At 34.8% G+C, this 15170-nt stretch overlaps 4 protein-coding genes across 4 annotated transcripts in view; 3 read left to right on the plus strand and 1 right to left on the minus strand.

Moving 5' to 3' along the window:
• Positions 1 to 3781: 3781 nt before the first annotated feature.
• On the plus strand, positions 3782 to 6781 carry LOC107467834 (60S ribosomal protein L3-1). The gene is made up of 6 exons (XM_016087042.3): positions 3782 to 3852; positions 4066 to 4160; positions 4413 to 4523; positions 4984 to 5288; positions 5794 to 6203; positions 6296 to 6781. The coding sequence occupies exons 2-6, from the start codon at positions 4076 to 4078 to the stop codon at positions 6552 to 6554; spliced, it is 1170 nt and encodes a 389-aa protein (XP_015942528.1). The 5' UTR covers positions 3782 to 3852; positions 4066 to 4075; the 3' UTR covers positions 6555 to 6781.
• Positions 6782 to 9412: 2631 nt separating this feature from the next.
• LOC107467750 (glycine-rich cell wall structural protein 1.8-like) lies at positions 9413 to 10459 on the plus strand. Its single transcript, XM_016086927.1, has 2 exons — positions 9413 to 9525; positions 10207 to 10459. The coding sequence occupies exons 1-2, from the start codon at positions 9413 to 9415 to the stop codon at positions 10457 to 10459; spliced, it is 366 nt and encodes a 121-aa protein (XP_015942413.1).
• A 1981-nt stretch (positions 10460 to 12440) lies between these two features.
• LOC107467749 (uncharacterized) lies at positions 12441 to 13521 on the minus strand. Its single transcript, XM_016086926.1, has 4 exons — positions 13470 to 13521; positions 13261 to 13405; positions 13018 to 13191; positions 12441 to 12825 (listed from the first exon to the last, which is right to left on the minus strand). Exons 1-4 carry the CDS (start codon positions 13519 to 13521, stop codon positions 12441 to 12443), a joined length of 756 nt encoding a protein of 251 aa, XP_015942412.1.
• An 831-nt stretch (positions 13522 to 14352) lies between these two features.
• Positions 14353 to 15170, plus strand: part of LOC107467840 (polypyrimidine tract-binding protein homolog 3) — a 5372-nt gene continuing 4554 nt past the window's right edge. The window contains exons 1-2 of the mRNA XM_016087049.3: positions 14353 to 14473; positions 15107 to 15170. Coding sequence (XP_015942535.1) covers positions 15118 to 15170 — 53 coding nt within the window. The 5' untranslated portion in view covers positions 14353 to 14473; positions 15107 to 15117. The remainder of the gene's footprint in view (positions 14474 to 15106) is intronic.

Here is a 15170-nt window from a genome sequence, read left to right on the forward strand (position 1 = left end):
ATTTGATGTTACCATATACCATATGCTAAACCTAAGTTTGTACCTTGTACTAGATTATGATCAAACAATATTCTATATAAATTTTATATTTGATAAAAGCATTCCTCAACATAAATGCAAGAAAAGGTCTGAAAGCATATTAAAAAAGATACTTGACACATAAGTGTTTCTCTCAACATAAACATTACCCAAGTTTCCAAGAACATAAGAAAATAAAACACTAAATACTCAGTTCTCAACTTAAACACGTTAGATTACCACTGATATCACATAATTCACTCCTGATGAATTTCTTGTAAACTCTGCTTCTTAGGACTTGTGCCTTTTGATATGAACATTCCATCTTGCTCCTTCTCCATCCTTTGCATGTTTTCTTTCACATCACAAGATTCAAAGGTCAAACTAGTTCTAGTCTGAAATCCTTTGTATTGTTGTAGATTCAAGGGTCTTGGAAGGAAAACCAAAGATTCACTTTGAACTTCTCTGAAATCCTTTGGTAGTAGTTCTAATTCCATCTTCCCTTGATCTATATCTGCATCTCCATAATGTCTATGAATCAAGATTTGTAACTGAGTTATTATCAAACAAGTACACTAAAGAATCAAGACATCACCATGATCAACAAAAATATTTTCATCCTGCTTGTGATGAAGTCCTCCTTTCACATAATTGTCCTGCGAGGAAACTTGTAGTACAAGATTCACATCATTTTTGACACTGTCATAAAGTGGTACAGGCAAAACCTCATGGGTGTTATCAAAATTCTCCAATTTTTCAATCACTATAGAAGCTTCATGGGGTTTGGTGAAGAAACCAATGGAATCCACTGGATCTGCATCTTGACATGGTTCTTGTGATGATGGCAACATCGCCTCGCAAGTATCTGCATGTGCAGATGTTAGCCCAAAATATTAATATACAACACAAATTTCGACAATTTTGGTCTAAAAGTCCAAGAAACTAGAGAATTGGTCTTATAATATATGATGAAACCATTTGATCAAAACTGAAAACTAGTACTTGATGTAAAAGCTGGACTAATAAAAGTGTTGATTTTGCATCAAGAAACCATTTGTTCATCAATATTAGATTATTACTACTTACTGGTTAATTCTTGAGGCATATTTCTGTTATACTGTTTTTCAGCTTCATCTCCACCCTTTCTAGTTTCATTAACATTCTCACAATTATGAAGAACTCTACTATTGTCATCCAACTTGGCAACTTCTTCCTCAACTAAATCCTTAGCATATTCCACTGAAGCAACCTTTGCAAGATCAACATTGTTCATGTCACAAGCTCCAGCATCATCATCTCTTGGTGAATCTGGGATCGTTGAATTCCTTTGAGACTCCAACCCTTTAATCTCTGAATTTTTGTGGTGCTTGGGAGAATAACCAATTGTTTGTTCTAAATCTGTGCTTGCACTTCTTTTAAGTGAAGATATAACATTCACTTCACTTGCATCTGCTTGATTGGTAGCATTGTGTAGGAACCAAGATTTGAAAGATTATAAACTCATTGCTATATATCTAATTAAGTGTGTTAATCACATTGTTCTATTGGAAGATTATAATTACAATACCTGAAGTAGTCACTTTGTGATGATCATTATCATGATGATGGCTTGAATTCAGCTTATTAGTCTCCACATCTGACATGTTCGGGCATGCCCCAAAGTCTTCTTTTTCCTGTGTCTAAATTCAATACCAAAATCTTTTACACTGTCAATGCATTAAAATTGCTATTATATTATTAATTCATATATCTCAAACAAAAATATAGATTTAGATCTTCTGATGTTACACTACACACTAATATGAAATTTATGTTTAGAGAGAACAACAATGATTTTGATCATCCTAACATATAGCATGCATGTAAATTGACCTTGAGAATGGAAGAGAGTCTATGTGCCATTTCTAGGTTCTTTAGATTTGCAGGGATGCCATGTTTCTTGCACAAAGATTGCAGTTGCTTCCGCTTCATAGCATGAAGATCCATGTCTGCTCTCTACTTTCAAGTTTCAACCAAACAACACACTAACTAGTGCAATAAAGCAACTGCACAAAAATCATGACTTACACTAACTAGCAGTTATTTTATATTTTATATTTTATAATATTTTTTTTCTGGAAGCTGAAGTTACACTAAATGCGAAAAGAATTTCCTGCTACGTGGGTTGGTTGATGAGGACCAACCATGAAAGAAAAAAATAACTGCCTTCATCATATATATATTTTTTTAAACAAAAAGTTTGTTCATTGGAAAAAGAATATTTTGCCTATCAAAATCAGAAATATCTTAATTTTTTTACAAATAAAATATATTTTAATTAAGGGTAAAAAGACTCCATATAAACTTAGGGTAAAAATAGATTAAAAAAATTTACTTTTTAACATAAATTATTTTCAGGGTCCTTTTAGGCATAAATATTTTGGGTTTTGCTAGGTGGACAATGATTTTTGTGAACAATGGGCTCTAGAATTAATCCAATAAAATAAAAAAATACTCTACTCCAAATTACCTCCTAAACTCTAATATTAGAATAACCATTTGCACATCCAGTGAACATCCAACCATTGTTAACTGTGTATGAGTAAACCGAATCAAAAGAAATAACTATCAAATTAAGAATCAACATAATCAACCATTTACATACCTATTGAATTGAACATCTGTGAGAATAAAAGAAAAATAAGAGTAATTTTAGAAAGTAAAATAAATGAGTTCTAATAGGAGAGAACTCAAAATGTTTAGTAAGGAGTTTTTTGTCGGAGAATTTTATTCTTATTTGTTGAAGTTATAGCATAGAGATATTATATATACGTCTCTAGAATTGTAATTGAAAACAATAGCAATAACAATATCCTTATTTACATCATCTTATAGAGTTAGTTAGAAGAAATCTTTCATATTATTTTTCCTCTTTACAAAATATATAACGAGTACATTATTGTGAGTAGTGTTCAATTTCATATTACTTTGTATCTATTAGAAGTCAAAATTTCGCTGTAGACTCAACAACATCCTGACATATCCATTGTTCATATTTTTTAGCATTTTCATTGTCTACTATACTTTTCCAAATTTTTTTTCCCCAGGATATTCCCCAACTTGACAGGCCAAGGACTAATTCTTCGCATATGTGAGTTCCATTTAAGGGTCTCCTAGCTAATGGGATGCTGCATGCACAAGGCAGGATTCGAACTCCCGAAAATTTGTTAGTCCTTATAAAATATTTGTTTCAACCCAATATGTTAGTACTTATGATGCATGGACACTGACACAGAGACACCATATGACACTGGGAATTTTGATATTTTATTAATATTAAAATATAAATTAATTTTTTAATTATTTTTAACGTCTTATTTTAATTATATAAAATATTAAAATATTTTTTGTTTTAATAAATAACAATATATATTATTTTTAAATTTATTTTAAAAATACATATTAAGAATAAGATTGAGCACGCAAACACATGATGGTATTTAAGTATGTACAAACATGTCTAAAAAAATTTTTTTAGGTTTTATTAAGACGGTTGGACAGACATGCTTAATGAACGAGTGTTAATGAATATTATGTCCCAATGAAGTGTAGTTCTTCCTAAGTTAGTAAATAATGGATTTTAAATTTTTAACCGGAATTTTTTTTTGCATTGTAAATATAATCGTGTAAAATAATTCATGTGAGGCCCAAAACTGAATGAAATATGGATCCGGCCCATAAAAATTAGGCTTAAAAATTATTGTTAAAGAAGTTGACGTTATATAACGACGCAAAGGCGCTAGGGTTTTAGCCCTCATTGCTTTTCAGCTTGGCACACCACTCTCGCCGCTGCAGGTTCTCTCTTCTCTCTCTTCCTCTTCTCACCTCCATTCCGCATTATTGTTCCTTCTCTCTGGCAGTAGTAGATAACCATGTGAATGACTTGTTTCATGATTGTTTCATGATTGTTTCATTGAAATAGTTGAGGTTTTTCAATTTTTTTTTGGTTCTCATTTCCCAGCTAAATTACCTTCATTTTGACATGTGTTTGTGTTGTTGATCTTGAAGGAGGTGAAGGATGTCTCACAGGAAGTTCGAGCACCCAAGACACGGTTCTCTGGGATTTCTCCCGAGGAAGCGTGCTGCTCGTCACAGAGGAAAAGGTATTTTTTTGTTTCTCAAATTGTTGTATAATGATATTCTGAATATGAAATTCCACGATCTGTTACCCTGGATATGTTTTTCTTGAACTCATTTATATATATTACTTGTCATGGTTATGGCCATTTTTTTCGATAAGAATATTTGGATGATGTATTGTTATGTTAGTTTGTCAATTCGTTTGAGAAGATGGGTTGTATTCTACATTTGCTGGTGTTAATGGTTTTCACTTTTTTATAATTTGATTCATGCAGTGAAGGCATTCCCCAAGGATGATCCATCAAAATCACCCAAGCTTACTGCTTTCTTGGGTTACAAGGCTGGTATGACCCACATTGTTCGAGAGGTCGAGAAACCAGGATCCAGTGAGTCACTTATTTACTCGTGTTTCATGCTACATAGCAGGGCATGGTCCATTTTCTTAATTGTTATTGGTGAAATGGTTCACCAGGTTTATAGCTGCTGAAAGATTAAATGAGTATTTGTGCTTGTATAAAAATCAGGGTTTCTGGTTATATTATAGTTTCTCAAATTATTGAGAAGACTGTTTCTTGAGATATCTATTGTTTGGAAAAGTGTTTTCTGTCCTACCTTGTATCGTAAAAAAATTTGAGCAGTTGCCAAACCATTAAGCATGTCTATTTTTTTAATTTATTTTGGTTTTTCTCACTTGTTTTTGTTAAATTATGAATTTATGATTGAACTTTGCTATTATTGTTTCCCTGCAATCCAATCAGCTGTATAAAACCTTCATTTATGTGGTTGCTATTTATCATTATGATTTCCTTTTTTTCAAATATTTTGACTTGTTTATTTTAACATCAGAGCTTCACAAGAAGGAGACTTGTGAGCCCGTTACAATTATCGAGACCCCTCCAATGGTTATCGTCGGAGTTGTGGGTTATGTGAAAACTCCAAGGGGTCTGAGGACCTTGAACACTGTATGGGCTCAGCATTTGAGTGAGGAGATCAAGCGTAGGTTTTACAAGAACTGGTGCAAGTCCAAGAAGAAGGCATTCACCAAGTACTCAAAGCAGTATGAATCTGAAGATGGAAAGAAGAGCATTGAATCACAGCTTGAGAAGATCAAGAAGTATGCAACCGTAGTCCGTGTTTTGGCTCACACTCAGGTACTTGATGACCCATCTCAAAGTAATAAATAATTTTCTTTATTAAGTGTCTTTATTTAGTCAGATGTATGAATACACATGCATTCACAAGTGTATATATTATCAACTGCCATTTGTTTCCTTTTTGGAATGAGAATGATGAACTCCTGTGCTAATGCAGTACCAAGGAATTTGGTGCAATGAGCAGCACTTTCCACACGAGATTTCTGACTCTCATTGTTTCTAATCTCTTTATGGTCCCTTTTTTTGTTATTAGGAATAGAATGCATTGAAGATAGTAGGATAAAACACATTTTGGTTAAATGCTTAACCAATTGTTTTGAATTCTGCAATATATCATCTGTACTGAATGCTTATAATTATTGTTTGGCAAATACTTTGGTACATGATATTCCTTGTATTTTGAAATAGTATTTTGTTGATTGATGTCCAAATCCATAATCATGGTTTTTAACTGATTTGATCTTAGATATATTATTAACACGTGACTTTTTTATTTTTCCAGATCAGAAAAATGAAGGGTTTGAAGCAGAAGAAGGCCCATATCATGGAGATCCAAGTCAACGGTGGCACTATTGCCCAGAAGGTGGACTTTGCCTATGGTTTCTTTGAGAAACAGGTTCCTATTGATGCTGTGTTCCAGAAGGATGAGATGATTGACATCATTGGTGTCACAAAAGGTAAGGGTTATGAAGGTGTTGTGACCCGTTGGGGTGTGACTCGTCTTCCCCGCAAGACTCACAGGGGTTTGAGGAAGGTGGCTTGTATTGGTGCTTGGCATCCTGCTAGGGTATCCTTCACTGTTGCCAGGGCTGGTCAGAACGGATACCACCACAGAACTGAGTTGAACAAGAAGATTTACAAGCTTGGCAAAGCTGGAACTGAGTCTCACACTGGTGATACCGAGTTTGACAGGTGAGTGACTTTTCTGTTTTCTTAATCTGTTGTGGTATACATAAAATTATTAAAGTTGAAACCATAACCAATTGACTTTGTTTCTGTGGCAGAACTGATAAGGACATTACCCCCATGGGTGGCTTCCCGCACTACGGTATTGTTAAGGATGATTATCTCATGGTCAAGGGTTGCACAATTGGTCCAAAGAAAAGGGTTCTTACATTGCGCCAATCCCTCCTCAAGCAGACTTCCCGTGTTGCCCTGGAGGAGATCAAGCTCAAGTTCATCGACACCTCCTCAAAGTTTGGACATGGTCGCTTCCAGACAACACAAGAGAAGCAAAAGTTCTTTGGACGCCTCAAGGCATAATTATGCTGAATGGATGGAAATGCTTCCAAGTTAGATTTATATTTTGCCTTACTATCTTTCATAAACTTTGTAGTGTTTTATTCTCATATTTGTAATTCGTGGATCCTTTGCTATGTGAGTTCCTCATTTTGGCCAAACTATTGTTTCAAAGCAGAGACGGTACTCCAAATTTTGGTTATTTTATGGTTTGTACTTGCAATTTTAATAGTTTGATTATATTTTTAGTAGCTTTGATTGTCCCATCTAAGTCGATATTTAATGTTAGATTTTGTTTAAAGTCGAAATGTTTGAAGAGCCTTGAAGGCTGGTTTTTCAATCTTAACCACTATGTAAAAGGGTAATTTTTTATTCAGGCTCTAAAAGGTTAAATATAAACTTCATGTTGTATCTTTCTGATTTGTCAAAAATTGTTTTACATGTTGATTTGCCTGTTTGCTACTTACTAATGTTAGTTTTGTTTATGTATAATCACCTTTCAATTCCAAAAGACGCTTTAGTTATTTTAACAATGCTCTACAATTAGCCAAATAATTGAGATGCTCTAGATTGGAAGTTAAATTTGAATCCTGTACAACAAAAAGTTTCATGTGAATTAAATTTTCCAATATACAAAATATAAAATCCAAGATGTTGACACAAATCTAAAAGGAAGGTATGTAGTATCATTCTTAAATTAGTCGTATGTTGTCCCGTTGTTAATTTGTTCGTTTCTCTTACAAGCCTTTTCCAGACATATAAAAAAATTAAAAAATATGCGTTTACCACTGTAAACTTTTTATACTGCCTTTTCTTTTGGTACATTGGAAGCAATGCAGTTTAAACTTAATCTCATGCATACTAATTTTGAACTCAAGTAATTAATTCAAATTTAAAAAAAAATTGAGTGACAGGTTGATTAGGACATTAGGTGGACAAAAATAGATTCTCTTCAGTTTTTTAACTCTTAAGAAAATAAAGTGTGATTTCTCACTTTTAATTCTATAAGTGAAACAAAAAATAAATGAGAGAAAATAATAAAGGGTTAAATTTAACACTGGATACCATCCAATTTTTTATCCAATTTTTTTTTTATTAGAGAGGATTCACTTCCTAGGTGGACCAACTCTTACTAAAGCTATGGTCTTGAGACAAAAGTGTTTTTGGATTTTGTTATCAATAAAAATATTCTTAAATAATTGTAAAACGTGTAAAAAATGACCAATTGTGATCAAAGCTTGTTTTATTAATGGAAAAGCGTGACCTAACTTACTTGTTAATGTTAGAGTTTCACTTATTGTATAAAAAGTTCTATTTAGTACATCATTCTTTTCTGATAATATAGAACGTCCAAATTTACGTAAATAAACATTTTTGTCATCTTTTTAAATAATTTGAAAACATTTTTGTTGATAATAAAATTTGGGAGTATCTTTGTCGACGACAAAATAATTTGGATGCATTTTGGAAGTTTACCCCAAGATCTTACACTGTATTTGGATGGTGTCCGTGTATATAAGAGACACACACAACAACACATGTGCACTTTTTATTTTGTAAGACACAAATTCAAGAGAGACACGGTTACACATGACTATCCATAGAAAACATGTATTTTGTGTCTGGCCAAAATGAAGAGACACAGATATTTGGCTTGAGACACAAATCAAAATTTCAAAATTATCCAACTCACGTTAACGTTCTTTTTTCTCTTCTCTCTCCCTCCTCTAACCTCCATTGTTACTGCATCTCAACTCCTCCTCTCCAAATATATTTCATCCTCATTCTCCACCATCCCAAATTCATCAAGTAGTTATGCTTCCAAAGCACTTTGTGTTTATCCTCTCTCTCTCTCTATCTGGCATCACCATCTCTCTGCCGAACGCCGCAGTAACTGCGGACACGAAGAAGGTCGTCCAACACTGTAGTTTGCCTCCGCATCACCCTTTGCCATCACCGGCATTTTTTCTCATCATTTGTTTCTCCTCCGATGCGTCAACAAACCTTCACCATCTCTAATTTTAGATCTGTTTCTACCTTTCTTTTAATTTTCTTTGTTTTTTAATTTGAATTGTTTAAGTGATATTTAAATTGGAATTGTTAATTTTATTTATTTGAAATAAGATTGAGAGTTCAGTAGTGATGATAGTGATGGTAGAAATTGGTGATGATAGTGGTGGTGTTGAGGTTATTCTGATTTGAGGATAAATTTGACTTTTGAATTAGGTAGACATATGACTATTATCGCCAAGCGTTCATGTATCTTTGTGTCTATGTCTCTATCTTTTGAAGACAATAACCAAACACACTGTTATGTAAAATTGTTAAGTAGCAAGTGTGAGGAGTGTAATGAATTAGTCATACATTGAAGAAAACAAGAAAGAGTGAGAAGTTTATAAAATGAGAGACACATTATCTTATTACTTTAAAGTTGAGTTGGATATGGGTCTTCCCATGTTATGTTCTCTTACTTGATTCTTTTTTTGTGGTCGAGAGCTTCCTACAATAGCCCAACAACAATGACCATCAACAATTTACCTAAAATAAAAATTATTAATATTTTTATATTATTTACTTTTTTTACCTATATATATTCCACATTATTAGATTTGTTCATTTATAAAATAGGTAAAGTACTAAATTGGTCCCCCTATATTTGGGTCCAATCCTATTTTGATCCCTAAAGTTTAAAGTGTCCTATTTGAATCAAAAAAAGTTTCATTAGTTTCAATGTAGTCCCACTACAAAGTCAATATTAAATAATTAACCTCACCGTTCCACCAAAACATAACGTCTTTCCCTGAAAAAGAAGTACAAACTCGAGAGGCACAGGATCGACAATAGATGCATCACCACGAGCCATTGACCTTGGTTCAAAGCACATGGAGAACATTGTCGAGAACTCACTTTTCGCAGGAAAGTTCACTGGTGGCAACGAGAACAAGGCCATTGTCACCTCTACCGCAGGAAACTCCCTCGACAACCGAAAAGTTTGGTTATATAAGTTTTTCATATCTAAAGCTGAGTTTCGTTAATTATTTAACATTAACTTAACGACAAAACTATATTGAAGCTAAATGAAACTTTTTTTGATGCAAATAGGACACTTTAAATTTTAGGGACCAAAACAGAATTAGGCCCAAACATAAGGGACCAATTTAGTACTTTACTCTATAAAATATAAACGTATCTTTTATTCATTGTGTTAATTTATTTTTGGTGAAAACTCACATGTAGTTGCCTTCATGTGAATTTGATATTTGTGAATCATTAGATAATTTGACTAAAGAGTTAAATACCAAATCAGTACCGGAAAGATTCTGGCGCTGATAAAATGGTACCTGAAAGACGTTATCGACAAAATGGTACTTGAAAGAAATTAAAAATTGACAAGTGTATCCTTCAATTCGCGGAAACACATCTCTAGTGAGAACAATGCTGAGGTGGAATTTTTAATTAATTAAATCGAAATCCAACCTGGAAAAAAAATTACATAGATCTAAACCCTATCCTCATCTCCTTTCTCTACTCTGCTCTCCATCTCTCAGATCTCTGCTCTCTCTCTCTCTCTCTCTCTCTCTCTCTGTTTTACCCCTATTTTCTCACCATTTCTTCCCTTCTCTCTTTCGACGTCCAAAGAAACAATAGCATTAAAGATATTTTATTGCGTATCTAGTTATTATGGAGGCAGTAAAGGAGGAGGACCAGGAGAAGACTGTAATGGTGGTGCTAGTGGAGAGCATGACATTAGTTATGGAGGTGGTTCTGGTGGAGGATATAGTGGTGCTTGTAGAGAACATAGCACTGGCTATGGAGGAGGTGACAGAAGTGGCGGTGAAGGTGGTGTAGGGTATGATACTGTTGGAAGAGCATATGGAGGTGGCTATAGAAGTGATGGCTGGTGGAGGTGGTGGAGCATAGGACAGTAGTGGAGGTTGAGGTGCTATTTTAGAATGAAAGCGAGAGAGTACATTGGGAAAATGGAAATGGGAGAATAGGGTTAGAGAGATTTTTCAACGTGAATTGAATTAATTAATTAAAAATTTTACCTAGGTATTATACATTAACAAGGTTGCCATCTCAACAAAATACGATGGCCAGCTCAGAAGTATTCTCATCGAAGATGTGCTCTAATGAGTTTAGGAACACGTTTGTCATATTTTAAAATCATTTAAGAACTATTTTGTCAATAACAAAAGTCAGGTACTATTTTGTCAGTGTCAGAATTTTTCAAGTACTGATTTAGTATTTACCTTTGACTAAATCATCATTTAACAATTCTAAATTATCAATTTTACAGGAAAACAACTCTATGCAAATCTTTCCCTTCATTTTTGTAATAATTTTCTCATTCTCAAAATAAATGCCGTGCGAATGAATGTATGTTTCTCAAAAGATAACATCTACACTTTCAAGTGGGAAAAATATATTGTAATTAACAAGATTTAGTTCTCAATTTTTTAGGTGTTTAATGATATTTATTTCTGAGAAAATTTTTAAAATAAAATATTTGGACTTTAAATTTATCGAAATACAACTTTTGCATATTGGATACGGAAATGCACTTTTTCACTAAATTATGTAAATTGCGAGAGGGGTCCCACGGATTCCAAATAAACGTAAACCGCTACACCTCCTCTAACGGTTTACATTGAAACTCGAAATGATGATCCTCTTCTAGTTGAGATATAGGATTCAAATTATAAGGCTTGTAGGGTTGTTGATTAAGTATCGTATTTAAAAACTAAGACTTAAAATTTTAGGTTTTAAATATGTACGTTTAAATTCGAATATTATAGTTTTAGTTGTTTAGAGTTTAAAGATTAAATTTTGTAAATAGAATGTAGCGGTTGTATTTTACGTTCTTAAACTTTAAAATTATACGTTTTGTAGTTTAGGGTTTTAAATTTAAGATTTAAATTTTAAAATTATAAGTTTAGGGTTTGATTATTTTAAATTAAATATTTGAGTTTTATATTTAAGTTTTATTAAATTTAATTTAAAATTATAAGTTTAGTATCTATTTCCAGTTATAATCTATAGATTAAACTTGTTAGTGATGGAATTTTATTTGGTTTGCTTATTTCTCTCACATGCTACAGCCAAGTAGGTGTATTTATAGTATCCGGAGGCAACAAAATATGCCTCTGCATGACAGGATCATACCCTATCTGAAGAGGACTAGTTTGTACTACCTGGTGAGGCTCAACACAAGGTGGTTCTGGTTGGATGAGCCCCTAGTCAGCGCATTCATTGAGAGGTGGCGTTTTGAGACGCACACCTTTCATATGTCATTCGGGGAGTGCACCATCACGCTGTAGGATGTTACATACCAGCTGTGGCTACCCGTGGATGGTTTATCTGTATCTGGGTGCCTTACAGATTTTGAGAGGCTGATGGATGATGGCAAACCCACTTGTGAGTGGTTTCCAGAACTATTTGGCGAGCTTCCCTGCCGAATAAGGTAAAGCAGTTTACAGTCAACTTCACCTGGTTCCATGATAGATTCAGGGTGCTGCTGGAGGATGCTACTGAGGACATCATACGCATATACGCATATATCACAAGAATGCCTTCTTGTGGGGTCACATGTTGACGCAAGCGGGATAAGAAAAAAACCCAGGGCTCCGCATTCTCCCCTTCCACAAGTGCAAAGGCAACATGCAAGATATTCGAGTTTCCATCTTGTGCGATAGCCAGAAGTAAAGTCCCACCACACTTTCCATATAAATGAGTCTCGTCAACGCTTACTAGTGACTTGAAATGTCTAAATACCTCAATGCATGGAGGAAATGTCCAGAAAAGATGAGGAAAGTACTCTGTAGACTCATCAACCTAATCACCTACACGTACCGAAGAAGTCTTCAATAATGCCACAGTTCCCTCCATCGTGGCTTGCACCCCAAAGATCTAACGGGGCAACTCGGCATATGACTTTTCCCAATCTCCGTAGATCTGTGCAACTGCCTTCTGTTTTGCCATCCACACCTTCCTATAACTAGGCCTGAATCCATAGGGTGCCTCAGTAACTTCTTGCAACACCTTTATCCTAACCGCTGCATCCGCCCTAACCAACGAAAAGATCCTTGCACAAATGACGTGGTGATCGAGCTGTCGGTGGTCACTCAAAATCGAAGTAGCCAAGCAAGTGTGAGTTCCGTTGTACCTTCTAACCTCCCAATTACCTTTACGCTGCTGAAGTGTGATACAAATTATCCACGTGCAGCCGTTTCCAAACTCCTTGCATCTCCCATGATACTTCAGATGATCTGACTCCATCACCCAATACTGAACTCTACAGCGGATGCTATAATCCTTAACACTCAACACAGTTTACTCCTTAGTCTGAAAAGATTGGGCAATCTGAAATTTCTCAGAAGGATTTTCCTCGTGTAATTCTTAGCCTCCGAAGGTGGGAGCTATGTCCGGTTATTGGCCGATTGCTTCCAAGTTCAACGTCAAGAAATGTGGCGGTTGTTGTTAGGACCTAGAACTGGATGACCCCTGACGTGCCGCTAGGTTCCTAGGAGTACCCTCCTCATTGTTCCCTAATATGTGATCTGACTCATCGTCCGAATCATCCTCTCGCATTGCATTTTCAACATGATCTGGCTCACCATCACCTGAAGGACCAAGAATCAAACCAGGTGATTGAGCTAACCTGCTGGAACAAATGGTGGTTCAGCCAACAGACAACCAGGTGCAACGACAGGCATCGAAGTAAAAGCACCCCCCCACCGTTGTCGACTGAGGATTCGACACTGATGCCCCGAAATTGTCGACACCATCTTCCAATTTGGCATACAACTTGTGTATTCTCACCTTCGGAAAACTGCGCCGACAATGAAACAAAACCTGCATGTCTTCATCCAACCCTATCACAAATGTTTCATACTACACACCAGTTGACACAACTGCAATCGGAATATTGTAGAACACCTTCTTCGCCTACTTGACCCCCACACAACTCCGCCTTTTGCAATATGCTCATCTTTAGCTTTAACAAAATATTTGTGGAACGGATAAAAACACTCACCGATTTTTTATCAGTGAACTTAACACCGTGTCTTTTATTTTTTTTTTTATTTTACCAGAGCAGTGGACTAGAACAAAAAAAATTCTCCTCGCTATCTATTTGTGAAAGTGTGAAAATGACTTTCTACGTCACACCACTCCCTCTTGGTTAGTATATATAGGCAAATTTGATGCAAGCATAAACCGTTGGACCCCTGTTACGGTTTATGCATATTTCATACTTACACATAAACTGCGAGACCTCTACAGCGGTTTTTGGCTATTTCGAGTTTCAATGTAAACCACTAGAGGCATGTAATAGTTTACGTTCATTTAGAATCTGTGGGACTACTCTCGCAATTTACATAGTTTAGTGAAAAAATGCATTTTCGTATCCAATATGCAAAAGTCAATAAATTTAAAGCTCAAATCTTTTATTTTAATAATTTGCCCTTCATTTCTTAATAACTATACATAACTAAAATCCCATTAATTTGAGAATGTGTGAATATAAATGTATAATATAGCATTTAATTTGAAAAAAAGAAAGAAAAGCTTAAAATAATAAAATGAAAAGAAATTAAAATTGGATATTTTGGTTGACTAAACTGTTGGCTATGAAAGCATGAAAGGCTCAAACTGAAAAGGGAAGTATATTGGATGAAAGTTTAAGTGGATGAGTCATGAGTGTGCACTCGGTATGATACCAAAAACTGACCAAATCTTCAAATTGGGAAACCTTATAATTCAACTAAGTTTATTATTTGATTATTATCTTATCTTACAAAATAAAATGGCTAGATAGAAACATAAGGTAGGGCAACATTAATTGAGTATCATGTGCCACACTAACACCTCTTTTTAACTCTTATTTTCTCTCTCTTCCTCTTCCTCCTTCTCTCTCTCTCTCTCTCTCACTCCACGCTCAGGTAACTTCTCTCTCTCTCTTTCTCTCTCTCTGTGTGGTTTAGGAAAGGAATTTGCTGTGTGCTTCGTGTGCTGATACGTCACGATTCGTGCCAACTTTTGGGTGTCTGAGCTGGATTCTTGAGATTCCCTCTTTTTTTTTCGCGATTTTATTCACTGCACTTTTCTGCTATACATGCTCTCCTAGATTCAGGTCTCAATTGGTGTGGGTATGCGAGTTTCATTCACTACTAACTAGATTACAAATTAGATTTTTTTTGTTCTTTTTCGATTTGCACCCTGGTATGCGAAAGCCCCGCACTTTTATCAGTTAGCACATTATTATGATTCATTGGCAACTTGATCAACGAGCAATTCGGTTTTGCAAAGCTTTTTGAATTGAAGATACTTCTTTTCTTTTCTTTCTTTCTTTCTTTCTTTCTTTCTTTCTCAAACCAGCTGTTTTGTGGGGGTGTAGTTCAGAATGAGAAATTTTCCTGCGTGCCAAATGCTAACTTTTATTCTAATTGCTTGCTTTTAAATTAGTTTAGAACTAGAGAAATCTTGTGTTGTAGTGCTATCTATACATAAATAGTAAAAGAATAGTGATGAAGTTTATTTGTAATTCTTTTCTTTTCTTTTCCTTTGTTTTATAGGTTTGCAAACAATGGCTGAACCTTCCAAGGTCATCCATGTACGAAACGTGGGGCATGAGATATC

Source organism: Arachis duranensis, chromosome 9 (assembly GCF_000817695.3).
Source record: "Arachis duranensis cultivar V14167 chromosome 9, aradu.V14167.gnm2.J7QH, whole genome shotgun sequence".
In the NCBI taxonomy this organism is placed as follows: domain Eukaryota; kingdom Viridiplantae; phylum Streptophyta; class Magnoliopsida; order Fabales; family Fabaceae; genus Arachis; species Arachis duranensis.

Bases quoted from the DNA above. Each gene is read 5' to 3' on its own strand.
- LOC107467749 (XM_016086926.1), bottom strand. From the start codon at position 13,521: ATGAGCATATTGCAAAAGGCGGAGTTGTGTGGGGGTCAAGTAGGCGAA. The intron at 13,406-13,469 runs GTGTTCTACAAT...CATTTGTGATAG, and splicing joins GGGTCAAGTAGGCGAAGAAG to GGTTGGATGAAGACATGCAG. The intron at 12,826-13,017 runs GTCCTAACAACA...CATCCGCTGTAG, and splicing joins CAGGGGTCATCCAGTTCTAG to AGTTCAGTATTGGGTGATGG.
- LOC107467834 (XM_016087042.3), top strand. From the start codon at position 4,076: ATGTCTCACAGGAAGTTCGAGCACCCAAGACACGGTTCTCTGGGATTT. The intron at 4,161-4,412 runs GTATTTTTTTGT...TGATTCATGCAG, and splicing joins TGCTCGTCACAGAGGAAAAG to TGAAGGCATTCCCCAAGGAT. The intron at 6,204-6,295 runs GTGAGTGACTTT...TTTCTGTGGCAG, and splicing joins GGTGATACCGAGTTTGACAG to AACTGATAAGGACATTACCC.
- LOC107467750 (XM_016086927.1), top strand. From the start codon at position 9,413: ATGGAGAACATTGTCGAGAACTCACTTTTCGCAGGAAAGTTCACTGGT. The intron at 9,526-10,206 runs GTTATATAAGTT...TTGCGTATCTAG, and splicing joins CTCGACAACCGAAAAGTTTG to TTATTATGGAGGCAGTAAAG.